Source organism: Trachurus japonicus, chromosome 21 (genome assembly GCF_045865225.1).
Source record: "Trachurus japonicus isolate A0001 chromosome 21, Traja_1.0".
NCBI classification, from domain to species: Eukaryota; Metazoa; Chordata; class Actinopteri; order Carangiformes; family Carangidae; genus Trachurus; species Trachurus japonicus.
In genome coordinates this window covers 19,249,317-19,268,238 of record NC_140927.1, presented here as the reverse complement: position 1 = coordinate 19,268,238, position 18,922 = coordinate 19,249,317, and the positions used below count along the sequence as shown (strand labels likewise).

General features: G+C 38.9%; 2 protein-coding genes across 2 annotated transcripts; both read left to right on the top strand.

Annotated features, from left to right (window-relative positions):
* Positions 1-442: 442 nt before the first annotated feature.
* On the top strand, positions 443-6,740 carry klhl6 (kelch-like family member 6). The gene is made up of 7 exons (XM_085764749.1): positions 443-799; positions 890-1,055; positions 2,092-2,541; positions 3,397-3,634; positions 4,456-4,658; positions 5,256-5,469; positions 5,784-6,740. Exons 1-7 carry the CDS (start codon positions 543-545, stop codon positions 6,080-6,082), a joined length of 1,827 nt encoding a protein of 608 aa, XP_085620875.1. The 5' UTR covers positions 443-542; the 3' UTR covers positions 6,083-6,740.
* A 324-nt stretch (positions 6,741-7,064) lies between these two features.
* LOC146965096 (uncharacterized) lies at positions 7,065-18,400 on the top strand. Its single transcript, XM_085764274.1, has 15 exons — positions 7,065-7,330; positions 8,742-9,035; positions 10,075-10,326; positions 10,465-10,566; positions 10,835-10,861; positions 11,003-11,029; positions 13,359-13,568; positions 13,768-13,998; positions 14,361-14,528; positions 14,732-14,986; positions 15,210-15,251; positions 15,774-15,977; positions 16,198-16,239; positions 16,623-16,766; positions 17,670-18,400. Exons 1-15 carry the CDS (start codon positions 7,285-7,287, stop codon positions 17,804-17,806), a joined length of 2,181 nt encoding a protein of 726 aa, XP_085620400.1. The 5' UTR covers positions 7,065-7,284; the 3' UTR covers positions 17,807-18,400.
* Positions 18,401-18,922: the final 522 nt, after the last annotated feature.

Here is an 18,922-nt window from a genome sequence, read left to right as displayed (position 1 = left end):
TTCATGCTGGCAGCAGCCTTCTGGTCACAGGCTGCTTCTCATGAACACAGTCCATCCCACTGAGATGCCAGAATGATGGAGTGATGTCCAACAGTGAGAAAAAAGTGAGATCTTGCTGGTAGCAATGTATATCAACGTAGGAACCTATAGTAGCCTATTTAAAAAACATTTTTTTTTAGATATGACACATTTAGATGTTCAGTGTTATTTTCAGTTAACACGGTTTAGTGAGATAAGGAAATGTGGGTTTGTGGGGTCCTGAAAAAAAGAGGAAAATCGGTAACTTAGGGGAAATCTACTCTACATAAGAAGAGGAAGTGTCTAGAAACGAGCGTTGCAACATGCGCATGTTCCTCACAGTACAGGAATAGGAAGTATGAAGGGGACAGGAAAAAACAAATCCACAACTCAGCGACATAAAAGTTGTAAGACTAAACCACACGGGGGTTGTTTTCTGTCTTTATACGCATGCAGGTGCACCAAGAAGTTGCATGCTCTGCCTCTGAGGGGAGAGAGTTTCTGAAGAACTTCTGGTGTAGACGATGAGCGACTCACTGGAGAAGACCACAGACTGTCCTTTACCGCTTCTCGGAGATGAGTCCAGCCCAAATGTGGAGAGGGAGAACCCGGCAGGAACAAGTGAAGTACGCTGGGAAGATGGAGGTCTACCTGTTGAGCTTCAGAGAGGAATGGAGACTCTACGAGTAAACAGAGAACTGACTGATGTGATACTGAGTGTTGAAGGACATGACTTCCCTTGCCATAGAGCCATACTTGCTGCTGCCAGTCAGTACTTCAGGTAAAATTAACTATATTAGGCTTCTTCTTCTTTTTTTTCAATGTGGCGATAGGAATTCTGCTTTTTACTAAATGAAATTTGCTTGTGCAGGGCAATGTTTTGCAGTGGCCTGAAGGAAAGCCATGAGGAGTGCGTGCAAATAAAAGGGCTGGACAGTGGGACAATGCGCTCTCTCCTGGAGTATACCTACACCAGCCGGGCACTTCTCACACACTCAAATGTTCAGAGAATACTAGAGGCTGCCAGTCAATTTCAGGTAAACCTTTAAAATCTAATCTGGATAAAGACATTTTGTTAGATTATATATAGCACAAGCACCCTCTGACACACACAAACACACACTTGAGACCATTATCACCAATCACAAACCTTTAGTTTTACAGTTTGATTTCCACTAAAGGTCCTAAAGAATTTGCAAATACTATTGTGTACTAGTTAAAGCAAGTTATTTTTGATCTGATGTTACCATCTAATATGCGTTAGGCCACTAACCTCAATTACCTATTTAATTAAAATAAATAAAATAAAATCTGCAACAAAAATTAGCTTGGTCCTCTCAAAAGTTGTTTTTTTTCACTTGTAGTAAAAACTACTAAAATTAGAGTGAGGCTGAAAACACACTTTCACTTAGGACTTTACATTCAGAAAGACACATTTGATAATGACGATAACTTGCTAAAAGTAGTATGGTGCTGCTTCAGTTCACAGACACATTTAGACTCTCTAGTCTCATGATCGTCTCACTTCAGACAGTATTTCCCCCATTCAGTGGAACAAACATCTCACTGCTTAAGAACTGTGTCACACTAAGAGGGAAGTGAAAGTTGCCCAGTTGTTTACACTAAGGATCAGTTTTCCATACAGGCTTAAAATAACTGCACAGCTGTGCTAAACAACAAATGGGTCAGGTGCTCCTGTGCTTCTATTTATACTTAAAGTTTTAAAAATGTGATTTAAAGATTAAAAAAAAAACAACTCAAGTATCCATCCTCAACAGGCTTTTGGGAGCTGGTTTAGGATTGAGGTTAGAATTAGGATCAGATTAAGATTGAGGAAACATTGTTACTGTAAGGTTTGTTAAGGCACCACTTCCCATCTTATTATGGTCTGTGATACATTTGAGGGTTTTTGATACAGTCTTCATGCATCCTACTACAGGTTTGTATTCTTAGTTATCCGCTCATTCACCACTACTGTGACCACAGTATTGAGAAACTCTTTACATGAGAGAAGTTACTCTATTTCCATCTGAAAAGCAACAATGATTCCTTTGTGTGTCTGGTTTCATTTAGTTCCTGCGTGTCGTGGATGCATGTGCTGCCTTTTTGAGCAAGTCCCTGAATCTGGAGAACTGCATTGGGGTCCTCAATCTAGCCGAGAGTCACGGTTTGTTGGCTCTGACGACCAAGGTGCAGAACTACATCACCTCTCAGTTCTCCCAGGTGGTCCAGCAGCAGGACTTCCTGGAGGTGCCGGCAGAGTCACTGGAGGCCGTGCTGCAAAGGGACGACCTCGATGTGAAGTGCGAGGAGTTGGTGTTGGAGGCACTCATGCGCTGGGTGAGGGCCCAGCAGGAAGAACGCTATCCTTTACTGGCCAGGTTGCTCTCGCATGTACGACTGCCGTTGCTGGAGCCGGCATACTTTGTAGAAAAAGTGGAGTCTGATGAACTGATACGACACTGCAGCGAAGCCTTTCCTCTGTTGCAAGAGGCCCGCGCCTATCATCTCTCGGGCAGGGAGGTCAGTAAGCAGGGGAGGCCAAAAATGTGTTTCCTTTCTGATACTTTATGTCACAAAATACCAGTGGTGGACAGTCATGGAGTAAATTTACTTGAGTACTGTACTTGAGTACATATCCAGAGGATTCGTATTTTACTTGAGTATTAGATTTCTTTAGTAGTTATTACTCTTACTTGAATACATTTCCAAGACAAATATTTTTACTAGTTAATTTCTAGGAAGGCTGAAAAATCGTCGTTACTTTCAGGTCTGCTCTTTTTTTTTTTTTTTTCTAAAATACTGTTGGACACAGCTGTGTTTGTCAAAGAAGGAAACCCTAACCCATGGTTTCAAAGAGTTAATTCTCAGAATCAAGAGTTAAAAGGTCCTTAAATTAATTTAGAAAAAATTATAGTAATTAATTGATGTGAAAAATAAGAAATTTACTAGTACTCTTATTTTTTTACTTAAAGTAAATTTAAAAGCATGTACTTTTGGATACTTAAGTACCTTTAAAAGCAAGTGGCCTTCTTTTTTACTACTCGAGTAACATGTCGACTGAGCTTCTTTTACTTGTAACAGAGTAAATTTTGACCAGTAGTATTTGTACTCTTACTCAAGTACTGGGGTCGAGTACTCTGTCCATCTCTGCAAAATATTGGCAGGCTGTTTGGTTCAATATGTCTGAAACCCTGAGGCCAAAACATTGAGGAATTAATGGTGTAAAGATGCATCACTTTCCTAGGCAAAAACTAACTACCTTAAAAAGTTCAATTTTAACAGTTTAAAATCACCTTTCTCTGGCTATATAATTTTGTGATATCCATTTGCTGCATTTAAATACAGCTGAATATCCATTGTGCGACATATTTCTAGGTGGTTTCTGAACGGACAAAACCCCGTGAGCAGCACTTTCTGTCAGAGGTATTCTTGATCATCGGAGGCTGCACCAAAGATGAACGCTTCATTTCCACTGTCACCTGTTTGGACCCCCTAAGACGCAGCAGGCTAGAGGTTGCCAGGCTGCCAATGACAGAGATGGAGGACGAATCCCAAAACAGAAAATGGGTGGAATTTGCTTGCATCACCTTCCGCAATGAACTGTACATATCTGGTGAGAAAAGTTACGTATTCATAATTTCATAGAAAGCCATTGGTTCCTGTAAATTGTGCAACCCTCTACAGACGTACAGATGAAAGTGAAATTGTTCAGCATTATACAGTAGGCCTACATCTGCACATTTAAAGTTTCTCCATGTCCTCTTGTCATATATTAAGGTTTGTTTGTTTTTTGCATTTGCATCATGTGTAAAGACTGCTGTAATTGCTTGTAGGGCTCTGCTATTTGCATGAAAAGTGCACATACAGCCAAACAAATCAACAGGAAGATGTAGCATCATTTTCTGTAACACTTGTTGTGGTTTTAGGTGTTTCCCAACTCAGGAAATGACACCTTCGCTGCGGTTACATTATCTGTTCAGCAACATACCATGAAAGTTCAGGCTCAGCCATTGGATTTTTACATCTTTGACTAGAATGATAACGTGGTGCCCAAACGTCACTCATATTTAATCTGGGAAAATAAAGAAAACAAAAAAGACTAAGGAGCAACAGTGTAGCTACTGGCACATTGGACACCCTAAGTAAACTGATTGAAGGCTATTTGGCTATGAGCTATACGTGGAAAATATATTTGAATAGGATTGTGGACGTAATATATGTTATTTTTGTTTATGTTAATTTTCGAAGCTCATGTTCTTCCCAGCACAAAAGTGAAAGTGTAGAGAAGATTACATGTAGAACATAGACACTGGCTTATCTTTGTAGTGCAGTAACGATGCAGTCATTACACACACATTAGACACATTGATATTGGGATAAGAGCTATAGTGTGATCTGTAGGTGACTTTTTTTTTTGTAATACTCCTCTTGCAGGAGGTAAGGAGACACAACATGATGTTTGGAAATACAATGGTGCCCTGGACAAGTGGATCCCAATCGAGCCCTTGACAACTGGTCGCTGGAGACACAAGATGGCAGTCCATGAGGGGAAGGTGTACGCCCTAGGTGGATTTGATGGAGTTCAGAGACTTGCTAGTGTCGAAGCCTATGATCCCTTTCACAATCGCTGGACGCAGGTGAGGATAAGAACTTAATAAAAAAGCTATCTATATATATATATATATATATATATATATATATATATATATATATAAAAATTCTTAAACTGGCTGATTAATGTTCAGCAATGTGTGTAAAAAGTGTTGCTTGTACTGGTGAGACTAAATTACACCCATAACTGTAGTTCCTCTCAGTTCTACAGCGTCTCAATGCCTTTAAATTGTTTTAGTTTTACAGCCTGCAATGATGCTTGTGTCACTCGCACTATACCATTCGCTGAAGGCTGCTATTTTCATCTTAAAAGCTCTGACAACTGAATAAAGGCTTCCTGTCCTACAGCAAAGTCATTCTGTTTCACTCTCACTGTAGCAACGGGTAGCTGTAGATGTTATTCAGCCCACTGCAGCCATAACCCTCACCCAAAATTTCAGGCTTTCTCAAAACTGGGAGTAGTGATGCCATATTCCAACACAAGATTGGGTCCATAACCCTATTTTCTGTTTAGGTGTACATTAGGTGTTAAACGCTATTTAAAGAATAGCCCGTCTGTGTCTGTTCGGCTACTCTTATCACATATTTCTAATCGGAAGCTCTTCTGGCTGCACATATTGCAGGTGACTCCGCTTGCAATGGGTGTGAGCTCCTTCGCTGCTGCAAACTTTGACAGATGGATCTATGTGATCGGTGGTGGGCCCAATGGAAAGCTGGCAACTGATAAGGTTCAGTGCTGGGAACCTGGGACAGACGGCTGGGAGCTACGGGCGCCCATTCCCATTGAAACCAAGTGCACTAATGCTGTTACATTCAAGAACTGCATCTATGTGGTTGGTAAGTTGTGAATATGGAGTGAAACTAAATATATTTGAGGTTTTTATAGTTTGAATTTTCTATTTCATGCTGCTTTATAATTCTATGCCACTGCAGTACAGAGGGAACTATTGTTGGTTGTAGACAGACTTTAATCTACCAAAGAGTATATAATATAGTTAAAATTAGCTTACTTTTACTTCCTTCACCACTCGTGTGAGTCTGTATTTGACTTCAGTAACGCTCTGTACACAGTATGAAATGAGATTCTTCCATGAGAAATGGATCTGTTTATTTATGTATATATTCATTAACCATATTCTGCTTGCTCTTAGGTGGTGCCATGCATGCCATGTACTGCTACTCCCCTCTGTCTGACTCGTGGTCCCTCGTGACCCGTCTGGGGGAGAGGGCAAGCTGCGCCATCGCTGCCTGTAACAACAAACTCTTCATCACCGGAGGTCGGGATAACAAAAACCAAGTGATCTCCACGGTGATGTGTTGGGACGTTGCTCGAACGGTGCTGACAGAGGAGTGTGTTTTACCCATGGGAGTGTCTCACCACGGCAGTGTGACACTTATGAAGTCCTACACACATATACACAGAATAGCACCTGCCTTGGAGAGCCAGTGACAAAGGACTTCAATGCTGAAGAGACTGGGAGTGAAAGGAGGCATATGAAGTGATTTATTGGGGAATCAAATCTTTTCATTTGTGTGAAGATGAGGACATAAACCTTTCCAGAAACCTTTATTTTTTTATACAGTGTTTTTCTATTCTTTTTTGTTATTATACTTAGATGTTGTTATTGGCTCTTTCTATTTTGCCTTGGAAACAAACTTTAAAAAAACAAACTTACAGTAATTAACAAAATTGTTAATTACAATGAAGCAATGATGGTGCAGTGGTAAAAACTAATAATAATATATAAAAAAAAGGTCCAAAGACATTGAAATTAGCACAAAAATACTGTGCAAATAAATACTGAAATATGACATGAACATAGCAGTCTGACAGTGTTTTTTCTAAGATCTGCCTCAATAGTCAGTCAACCATTTACATTCGGTAGAATAAGCAGCACTTGTTCAAACCTGGTTTTATATGGACAGAAAATGATCATCAGAAATAACAAGTGAGTTTGTTGGAGGGCGTTTACGATTTAAATTGTAAAGATCAGTCTAAAAACAGATAAGCAAAACAGTGACGCACAGGAGTTGAGCTTCCGGTAGGCGTTTTCAAACTAAAACATACGGAACTCAAACTAAGCTCATTTGTTTGGTTCTGTTTGTTTGTTTTTGTTGTTAAACGGTGTTGCTTTTACCGGCCACTCGTATTTAATCTTTAAAAAAAATAAAATAAAATAAAGACTTAAGAGCTGGCGCATTAGACGCCCTAAGTAAACTGATTGAAGCTGTGAGTTATATGCTGGAAAATATATTTCAATCATATTGTGGACGTAATACCTATGTTATTTTTGTTGATGTTAATCTTCGAAACTCATAGATTCCTTGTAATGTTGAGTAAAACTGGATCAGAGATTATTGTGAAGGGGTGCGGTGCCTCAGGAATCCCGGAAACTCAGGTGTTTATCTGTTCGCTCCACCTGTAGCCGAAATGCGGACGGACGCTTTTGTGTAGAGAGTGAATTACATGTCGAACATAGACGCCGTCTTTTTTTCGTAGTTCCTATATTCATGTTAAGCGTGTCAAAACTTTCGAGGGAAACTTAAATAATGCCTGAGACTGTTTGGGACGAAACGGTTAATTTTTTTCCCCAGGCACAAAAGTGAAAGTAAAACGAGTCTCCTTGGAATTCTTTTCTGTGGTTTTGGAAAATGGCTCGTTGGTCCTACTTATATGTGATCTTAATCCACCACCTTGGTAAGTCGGTCACAATCATACTGATGCTTCTTTTTTTAGTAGGCTAAAACTTGACCCTTTTGTGTGGACACAAATCTAAACTAGACTGCGAGTGACATTTCAGATTTTCTCTCCGTGCGTTTACCAAAATGTCCGAGTCGTTTGAGCAAAAAGCATGAAAGATCTTTAAACTGAAGTATTTAGGCTACTCCTAATACATTGTAGTAACACAGCGGTAGTCTACACGGTATAATATGATGCACATTGTCTGACAAGTATCCTTATCATTCCCTACCTATACTGTGTTGACACAGAGAGCTGTACGTAATTAATGAGTAACTGCGTGTGCGTGCGTGCGTGCGTGCGTCTGGGTTGGTGTGTGTGTGTGTACCTACCTACCTACCTACTAGCCTAATGATCACCTAACTGTTCTCATTATTATTAATTAACCAGCTGATTATTTTCCTGACTCATCCATTAATTTAATCAAATGCTGGAAATTGGCGAACAAAAGACTAAAAAGCTGAGCGTGATGTTTGTTGACACCAGCACTCTGACCCCTCTAACTAAATTCATCCACTGTGAAATGCAGTTGAAAGCATGAGAAGAAGCTGAGGTGTTAAACCAGCACTAAGGAACTTTTCAACCTTCATAAAATATTTTCATAACTTTTGTGATGATACATCAACTTACAACAAGTTGAATGACACCTCTGTCGTGGTCTGAGGGGGTCTGTATCTCTTTCTCTGGCACTAAGCAGCTTTGAGGAGCATGGTAGGAACCCTGCTCTCACTTAAGTTTCACTTTCACTTTTGCGAGTCACAACAAGGAGGGAACAGGCAAAACGGCACTTTAGCAATGGATTATGTTTGTGTTTTCACTTTGAAATGATCCACTGGAAACAGAAACTTAGTTTTGATGTCTTCTGTTAATTTTAATGCAGGATATTTACAGGGCTTCACGCTAGTGTTCATGGGAAATGGAGTCTTCCTTCAGGCAAAACACTACCGCTTTGGTCCACAGGTGCCGCCAAACTCAACCAAAACTGAAAGTTCTTTAGTACTGCTTTAAGTGGATCATGAGTCCAGATTATAATATTAAACTTCAGGGTCAAGACTGAGCCTTCACAGTTACATTAAAAGTAGTAATGTAATATTGCATTGGGCATATTAAAAACATCACAAAGCAGTACATGACATCACCGATGCTGCACTAGTAGATCTGACTCAACATCTCTCTGACACAATCACTAAAGACTGAACATTTGGGTTTTTACACAAATAAGATTTATTGTATACCTTTGTATTGCATTATATTACATTTTGCAGTTGAACCTAGTACAATGGCAGCTTATCATATTTTTGTTGTTATCATATCCCTCAAATATACAGGTCTCTACATGTCTCTTCACCTTGTAATTGTCTGTGTCTAGTTTCCGTAGAGACTACTCAAAAATATGGCGTAAAAGGGAAGATGCTCCACCTGAACCCGGGCACCACTGGACAACCTGATAATATACTGTGGAAACACAATGGCAACAAAGTGGTGGAGTTTGATGGCCAGGAGCAGGTAGCGTACAGCCAATTTCAAAACAGGGTCACTCTTGACTGGATCTCTGCAGAACTTAACATCACAGACCTGAGATATGATGACAGTGGAGAATATGAACTGGAAATAGTGAAAAAGAAAGAGGTTCAAATCTTGAAATATAAAGTGCTGGTCATAGGTAAGTGTTGTTTTACTTTCTATAAATTGACAAGGCTGTCTTCTATGGATCAGTTTTCTAAAGATTGTCACTGTATCATTGCGGTATCATCCTCTGTTGAAGCCAAATGTAATCTCACCCACTAGGCTGTAGTATTCTGTGGCATTTCTTCTTCCCAAAGCCACTGTAGCCTACCTTTTGATTTATTGAGGATATTTATTAGAGTAAAGTGTAAAGCTTTTGAATTGCATTTTCACATGAAATTGGCAATTAAGAATATTACCATGCAGTACAGTAATGATTGCACTGAGGTGTGTTATGTAGGTTCAAAGTTAATCCATTCCTTCCATGTAAAGTGGGATCCTTGATATCAGTGTAGAAGGCCTGCAAGTATACAGGCAATTAAAACTCTCCCCGTCTTCACCAACAATAAGATGCCACATGCATATGACTGCATGTCATGGTTAGATTAACAATCTAATTACAGTATGTCCCATGTAAAGTTACTTATAGAATCACTTTTATTTTTGTACATTTGGCTGTCACAGTACTTTACTGGTTTAAAATACTTTTAATGGAATACAATTACATTGTGTAAAAAATCTGCGTACCTCTTTCACCATTGTCCATGCCTAGGTAATCAAGATATTGCATGTTGAAGGCAGTAATATCTCTTAATAAGTCACCTATATGTAATTGGTTTGCCTTTGTATCAGATCAGATGGACTTTGCTCACTAGAATGTATTGGTACTTTGTTGAAAAAGCTGAGGATAGATAGATTTTGACATTGCCATATTGTCACTTAAAGTGTTATAATTTTGGTTTCTTAAACGTATTTATATTTTTGTGCTATTATTTGCAACATATGAGCAGAATGAATCATATTAATAATCCCTGTCACTTCAATTACTGTATCAATTTAATTGTGTTTTAATTAGTTTTGTTTATGTATGGATGTAATTCCTGTTATTGTATAAATGCATGTAACATAAGGGGATCACTTATTTGCTCTTCTAGGTTTGCATTCAAGTGTTTATTCTCATTCCTATTTTCATGCAGACAAGATTTCCAAACCCATAATATCCTGTGACATCAATAATGGCAACTCTGGGACCCAGGCAACGCTGACATGCTCTGCAGATTCTCGGTCCTCAGTGACCTATGAGTGGGACTCAGACGGAAAGATGCGGCAAGGCCCAAAGTTAACAATATCTCTAGGGGAAAAACATGATGATCAAACGCACACTTGTACAGTTACCCACCTCATGGATTCTGAAAGGGTCACATTCACTGCTAAGGATTGCTACCCCGGTAAATTCTCACTTCTCACAGATTCATTGTTCATGCTCTAAAATCTCAACTGAAATGTCCATTTCTCACACTATATGAATACCATTTGAGTAACTTTAATGTGAATAAAGATAATGTGACTTTTGTCTTTCTGTGCAGCAGGCAGTATTTTACCTGTAGTGCTGGGTGCTGGCATAGCGGTTGCTCTCATACTGGTGGTACTGGCGGTTCTACTCTACTGTTTAAAACAAAAGAAGAAAGGTACAGTTAAAAGTCATAAACCTGAATGATTTCAGTAACAGAGGATAACTATCAGATACACTTACCATGTAGTATATCAATATATCATTAGTCGTAGCTGAGTGGATTTTATGTGGAGAAGTATTCTTTGTTATTTAGAAATAAAAAGTTCCTTCAGATGTATCAACAGTCTGTGCATTGGCAGTGAACACAGGCCACTGCCATTACTGATTCTTATCTTCACAAAAAAATATATATATATTGTTTCTTTTTTTCTTTTCCTATACAGCATGTTTTGCAGAAGGGAAGGGAAAAGGTATGTGACACATATCAGTCAGATAAGTGCAGAAGTTCACCATTTGTATTTTTGTATTGATGATAGTCATATTGTCTCATATCTTTTCTGTTTATTTCTAATTAGTAAGGAAAACACATTTTGTATTTTAATCTGTTTCAGGTATTGAGGCATCTCAGAAGGAGGAACGTGAGAATGCACCATTGATAAGAATGCACCCATGGATAGAACACCCACAATGCCCTCTACTCAGCAACTTGACAATCTGAACAGAGATCATGGGAATATGAAGACGGGTCACGAGATGGAAAAAGGAGAAGGTAATACTGAATATTACACTCTGATGTACGCTCTAGGCAGATTTATGACAACTTTTTACTATTTTTCAGAAATGCATTTGTGTTAAAGGGATACTTCACCCAAAATCAATAATTCACCAATTTTCTACTCACTGTCATGCCATGGAAGGGTACGGAGAACATTTGGAGTTAACAAAAGTTACCATAGAGCTCACTTTTGAATCATCCAAAATACACACTATGAAACATCCAAATACCTCCATACTGCTCGTCCGTACTGACCCAAGTGTCCTGAAGCTGCCACATGAAAAAATTGTTCGGAAAAAATTAATTTGATCTCTGTTTTAAGCGTTGTTGTAGCAGTAGCTCCCAGTGGCTGCGCAAGATGTGCAAGATTTGCTGTGAGATGTTCTTCCGTGTTTATATCATATATCCAATGGTTTACAACGATGAACGAACATCACGCAGTAAATCTCGCGCATGCGCACAAACATTAGAAGAGCCACAGGAAGCTACTATAACAAGGTTAAAAACAGAGATCAAATAAAAAAATGTCATGTCACAGCTTCAGTACACTTGGGTCAGTACGGACGAGCAGTATGGAGGTATTTGGATGTTTCATAGTGTGTGTTTTGGATGATTCAAAAGTGAACTCTATCCACCGCCATTATATGAAAATCTGTTGCCAGCCTGGCCCCCACTGGAACTCCAAAAGTGTTTGGTTATCCAGAAAGTTCTCCAAACCCTTACTTGGCATGATGGTGAGTAGAAAATTGGTGAATTATTGATTTTGGGTGAAGTATCCCTTTAAAACAGCAGTTAATTGTTTGAGGTATTTGTTTACAATAATGAATAGAGGGAATAAAGTGAAATTATTTCAATGTGCATCCAGAATTGAAATGGAATGATTGATATAACTTTATTTTAATTACAGAACCTGTCATTGATGAATTACAACCAAAAGGTTTGACAAGTAAAAAATTAGTTATTACTGATATTACTAAAATTCTACAAATTAATTTTGCTGGTTGTGACTTTTCAGTTCGTGCAGGGCATGTTAAAGAGCTTACAAAATCTTTTGAGGAAAAAGCAGGTGACCATAACTACATTACATTATCACTCTTGCATGGCCAGTTTTTTATGTGCATGGTATCATTTAAAAGTCTATTTGGAGGTCTGATCAGTTTAAAATTATTTTTTAAATATACTGTACACTACTCACTAAAAATTTAGGGATATTCACCTTTCAGATTAAATTTCAGCTCTTTAAATGTACTATAACCTTTTCAGATTAATTTAATTTGTACTTCTCTAAACTTTTGAATGCACATTTCCACCTGTTTAATGTTAGTATGTATAACATAACACGCTGTTCACAGAGGGAAGTGTCCGCTGAGCTCAGAGTGTCATCAGCAGGTTGAACAGAGACACAGAAAGGCAGCAAATAGACATCCTTTGGCCATGTGACAATTTATTGAGACACTGACAGTTTTTGTTGTGGTATACCCACCACTGTTGTTAGCTTTTGTTTCAATTAATAGTTTGACATGAAGAAATGATCATTCCATACTCCTACTTTATTGCCCCACTTTCATGATATAATCTCACTGTAGCATGAACTTTTACATCTTCCATAAATTTCACCCAAAAGTGGAATATCCCTAACTTTTTGTCAGTAGTGTATGTTAAACTAATAACTAATGAAAAAAAATCTATTCTTCTTTTTATTTACAATATGTCATCAGATGGTGAATCCCAAAACAAGTTGACATCTTACGTTTGTTTTGTTTTACGAAGAGTTAAGTGATTCAAACTATTAATTAGTACTTAATTATGATTAAGTTCTGCTGGTTAATGTCTGTTAATTGGTTAAACATGTTATTGTTTTATTTTAGCCTCACACACTGCTTGTTTTGTTTGGTTTGTTTGAGCACACCTCAATTTCTTTGTGCCCTTCTGCCACCTTTCTATCAGCATCAGGACAGCTGACATCTCTCAAATTTTGTAAATCTCTTTTTCCACTTTTTCTTAAATTTAATTGAGAAGACTTTGCATGAGGACAAGAAAATGTCTTCTCTCTCTGCCTAAAAAACTTATGTCAGCATCCGGGCAGCATCTGCTCAGTGTCTGGTCTTCCAAGCAGCGACAAAGATGATGCAGAAGCAAAAGCAGGTAATGACTGTCAACCAGATAATGGTGAAAGTCTTTTTAATCTTACTTTTCCTTAAAATGTATAGACAAAAACAAGAAGAAAAACAAAGATGATGCAGAAGAAGATGAGCACATCAGAGAACCACCAGAGAACATGGTCCAAGAGTATGAACCTTCAGACACTGAGGAAGCAACTGAACCAGAACCAGCTGGTGGGTCGGACCATAGAGAGGACACACAGACTCATGTGGAGACATCCGCTGCTTCAGAACAACCAGGTATGGAAACTACACTGTCTGAGAGATTGAATACAACAGAAACAGACCAGCAAGAAAAAGGAAGAGAAGTTTCTGAGCATGATATGATGACTTGGATACAGTGTTAAGTTTTGGGCAATACGACCCAGACCAGGATATGATTGTCAACCAGTCAATGGTAAAAAATCTCTTGAATCCTTCTTTTCTTTAAAATTTATAGAGAAGAACTTGAACAAGGAGAACAAAGCTCCTCCCCCAGTAGCGAAGAAACCAGCTGTACATCTTTTGGACAAAGACAAAGATGATGCAGAAGCAGATGAGTCCATCAGAGAAACACACGAGAACAAAGTCACAGAGTGTGAACCTTCAGACACAGAGAAGGCAACTGAACCAGAACCAGCTAGTGGGTCGGACCATAGAGAGGACACAGAGTCTGCTCCAGAACATCAAGGTTTGGATACCACACTATCTGAGAAAGGTTAAACACAACAGAAGTAGACAAGTAAGAGGAACAGATTCTAAGTATGAAAAGATGACTTGGGTAGCAGTGTTCAGTGTTGGACAATACGATCCAGACCAGGAGATGATTGTCAACCAGACAATGCTGAAAATCTTTTTTTTCTTTTTCCCTTTAAATTTATCAAGGAGCACTTAGACAAGGACAAGACCAATACCCCCCTCCGTCCCTCCTACCTAAGAATTAAAACTGAATTATTTTATTTACAGAACATGTCATGGATGAATTACCACAAACAGTTTACACAAATACAAAGAAGTTCATCTTTCTTTTCCTCTTTTCCTGAAAATCTATAGAGAAGAAACCTCGTCCCCCGATAGCCAGAAAACCAACTGCACACCTTTCAGGCCAAAACAAAGAATGTAAACCTGAGAAGCCGAATGAACCAGAACCAGCTGGTGAGTCGGACCATAGAGAGGAGACACAGACTGATGTGGAGTCCTCCGCTGCTCCAAAACAACCAGGTACAGAAACTACACTATCTGACTATCTAAAGATTAAATACAATAGAAACAGACCAGCAAGACAAAAACGAAGACCAGTTTCTGAGTATGAGATGACTTGGATGTCCAGTGTACAGTGTTGGGCGATACGATCCAGACCAGGAGTTGATTGTCAATCAGACAATGCTGAAAATCGCCTTTTCTTATTCCTTTTAAATTTATAGAGGAGCACTTAGACAAGGACAAGACAACTTGTCTTCCCCCTCCACCTAAAAAGCCAGCACGTCAAATTCCAGTCAATCAGCCAGTCAACAAAAGTGATGCAGAAAAAGATGAGTCCGGAGCACCACAAGAGAACAAGGTCCCAGAGCGTGAACCCTCAGACACAGAGGAGGCAAATGAACCAGAACCAGCTGGTGGTTCTGAACATAGTGAGGACGAACAGGCTGAGGTTGAGTCACCCGTTGCTCCACAGCGAGGTTTGGAAACTAAAATATCTGAGTTACATTCAATCTTCATATTGCAAATCCTGTCAACCAGCTAAAAATGGATTTTCGAACGTTCAGGATGATTTCTGCATGTGGTGAATTATAACAGGTTGTTAATGAGCATCTCTTTAATACTTTCTGTTTTTAATTTTACTGATCATGGCATGATTCACTCTTTGCATGTTTCACTCTTTGCATGTTTCACTCTTTGCAGGTTATGTCATGCGCGTTTCAAGGAGATTTAACAAAGAAGCAGGTGAAATATCTTGGATAAAAATATTACATTCTCAGTTATTATGTTGATGGTATCATATAAAGGTCTATATGGAGATTTGGTCAGTGCAGTGTCTTGACTTGATACTCAAGTTGACATCTTAAGATTGTTTTATTTTTTTGTTTTATCAAGAGTTACATTATATAAAATATTCATTAATAATTAAGATGGGTGTTGATTCATTTTCTGTCAGTTAATTGGTTAATCATGTTGTTGCTTCAGCTGGTGGGCTGGATCATAACGGGGACACAAAAGATGATGTTGTGCCATCCACTGCCTCAGAAACCCCAGGTTTGGAAACTACAGTATACTACCTGAGACATGTTACGTAAACACAACAGAAACAGACCAGCCAGGAAAAAGAGCAGTTTCTGAGAATGATATTATGACCTGGATATGCAGTGTTTGGTGTTGGGCAATGCTTCTCAGACCAGGAGATGACTGTAAACCAGACAATGCGGGAAATCTCTTAAATCTTTTAACTCTTTTCCTTAAATTTTATAGAGAAGCACCTAGATAAGGACAAGAATACTTGTCCTTCCCCTCCACTCAATCAACCAGGCAGCAACAAAGAAAATGCAGAAAAAGATGAGTCCGCAGGACCATCAGAGAACAAGGTCCCAGAGTGTGAACCTTCTGACACTGAGGAGACAAATGAACCAGACACACAGGCTGACGTGGGGTCATCCACTGCTCCACAGCCACTAGGTTTGGAAACTAAAATATCAGAGTTATACTCAAGTCAAATCTCAAATCCTGTCAAGCAGCATTTTACACCTTTCATGATGATTTCAGCAGGTGTTCAGATTGTTAATGACAAAAGCATGAAACATTTCTCCCTAATTCTCTCTGTTTTAATTTTACTGATCATGGCATGATTCACTCTTTGCATGTTTCACTGTGTCTTTGCATGATTCCATCTTTGCAGGGTATGTCAAGCGTGTTTCAACGAGATTTGGCAAACGAGCAGGTGAAATACCTTCAATGAAAATTTTGCACTCTTAGTTATTATGTTGATGGTTTCATATAAAGGTCTATACTACGGGCATTAGGGCTCTGTAATGTCACAAAATAGTGTGAAACCTGAGTTGACATCGTAATCGCAGCCAGTTTTTTGTTTTGTTTTACCAAAAGGTAAGTGATTCAAAATATTAGTTAATAAATTAAATAGGTTTTGATTCATTTTCTTCCACACAATTAATGGTTAATCATGTTGTTGCTTTAGCACTACTAGCATCATACAGTACATTAGATATAGCTGGTCTCTCTGACTCCAAACTCCTCTGACTGCTTCTATAGGAGTTAAGCTCTTAAATCCCTCTTTCCATTCAATTTCTTTCCTCTGGGTTTTAGGTTTGGAGAAGGAGCATAAGACAACTGTGTCTCAGCATCCATCAGAGAACAAAGTCACAGAGGGTGGACATTCAGACACAGAGAAGTCAAATGAACCAGGCCCAGCTGTTGGGTTGGACCATAGAGAGGACACACAGGCTCCATAACAGGTTTGGAAACTAACTACACTATATTTAGTTATTCAATCTTCAGATCCCAAATCCTGTCAACCCTGCAGCTAAAATTTAACTTTTCTCAGTCTCCAGCATGCTTGTAATCTGAGTGTATTTGAGGCCACCAGTACTGCAAAAATATCTTCATCATAAAATTGAGTAATACCAAAGCCCTTCTAGGCTTTTCATATTAGAACGTCTCTGGTAATACTATATACCGGTATGTTGCTCGCTATATATTTGCAGTATACCCTGCTGCATTCATACTATTTGAAAGACTTTGCATCTTGTCTGGAAAGAAAAGCTTGTGAAAAAAGAGTCATAAATAAGAATTTAAATAATTTTTATTTGACCTGTCAGTTCGTTGTGGTTATGGCATACAGGCAGTACTGTACTATGGGCTGTGTCTGTTCATGGGGCACACCCAAATTAACTGTCTGATTCACAGAACAAAGGGCGCTGCAGACGTTTCGTTCATTGACTGATTACTCTTTACAATGATCATAAAAGATGATAAGACTTGACTGTGTTCTTCCTCATAGTAGAGAGAATTGGCGGCAGCCAGTGAGAGCCTCAAAAAAGACCACAACATTCCTCAGTTTTGACCGTTCAAAATGTATCTATAAAAGCACATGTTAAAAGATGGAGAAACTATATGGATTCAACGTATTTAACGCAGTCCGTTGCTCAAGTGGGTAACAGTTTCTTGACTTTGCTCATTGGTAAGTCTCCAATTGAGTCAGACTGATTGTGACTCATTTCAAACCATGACCTCATTGATTTAACCTCTTTGCAAAGGCTGAGCAGATACTGTAGGTGCAGTTTTTGTTCTGATTTCTTTACTTTGTTTTCTCTCTGTTTCAGAATCTGATAATATGTCTCCTCTGATCTGATAATTCCCATCCTGCAAATGGCACCCCACGTTCCACCAATGGCTCTCCAGATGTGGGAACAAAGAACGCTGCTGGTGAACACAAAGAAGGTACCAAGTCAGATCCAGTTAATGGAGAAACTACAGAAAATGATCGATAACCAAGACCTGACACAGACAACTAGTGAGAAGAAACAATTGTCCTCTGTTCCTAAGCACAATAATTCAGAAACATCTTTTAAAACATGGAACAGGACAACCCACTTGGGAAATGGACCATTGTTGGAGATGAGTGAATCAAACTGTGTAGGTGAGGGGAGAAAAAAGATTCCTCTCAGCAGCCTCAGAGCACCACACAAACAAAACTAAAACCAACACCTTTTTGAGTCTCTAAAGACTGGCCATGGTGAGCCAGACAAAGACCCAGAAAGCAAAACCAAGAACTGACTGACTGATGAGTCAGAGTGAAGGTAAAACGGTTGTGAAAGACCAGGGGCAACGAATACATTCTCAAAAGAAAGGAAAAAAAACGAAGCAGATGGTGATAGTGAAGATGTAAATACCACAAAACAAATGGATAAGATCAATTCAAATATGTAAAGTGGAGTTACAACAGTATGGAGGGCTTTCATGCAGTCCAAAGGCATGATAACATTACGGTTTCTTTCAGACCAGTTCTACCAGTATGCTTACTCACCAGCCCAGGTACAGTATGACAAGCATTTTTGTTAGTCATCTTTCAAACATAGAGGAAGACAAATTTTTACATCTTTTTCCCCCTTGATATTTTAGACTAGACACTAGAGTGGCTCTTGTGATGACATGGTCAGTCTGTCAGTGGGTCATCCTCATCTTTGGTCCAAACTGAGACTGTTAAATAGTTTACCATGACAGTTATGTTTCCCAGAGGATGCACTCAAAGAAAAAGCTGGCTTAGAAAAACAAACAAAAAAAAAAAAAACCTAAATTTCCCTACTATGGGACAGAAAACACATGGCATTGGTTTGTCCCAAGTGCTGGGCGTTACCATTTAGCAACATCAGTACAGTATATAACGAGCATTAAACCAACACTACAGTAAGTAACTTTTCAACCTTCATATAATATTTTCAGAACTTTTGTGATGGTACATCGACTTACAACAGGTTGAATGACACCTCTGTCATGGCCTGAGGGGGTCTGTATCGCCTTCACTGGCACTAAGCAGCTTCGAGGTGGATGGTAGAAACCCCTCCACACAAAAAAAACTACAAATGTGCTGACTGCTATACGGCAGA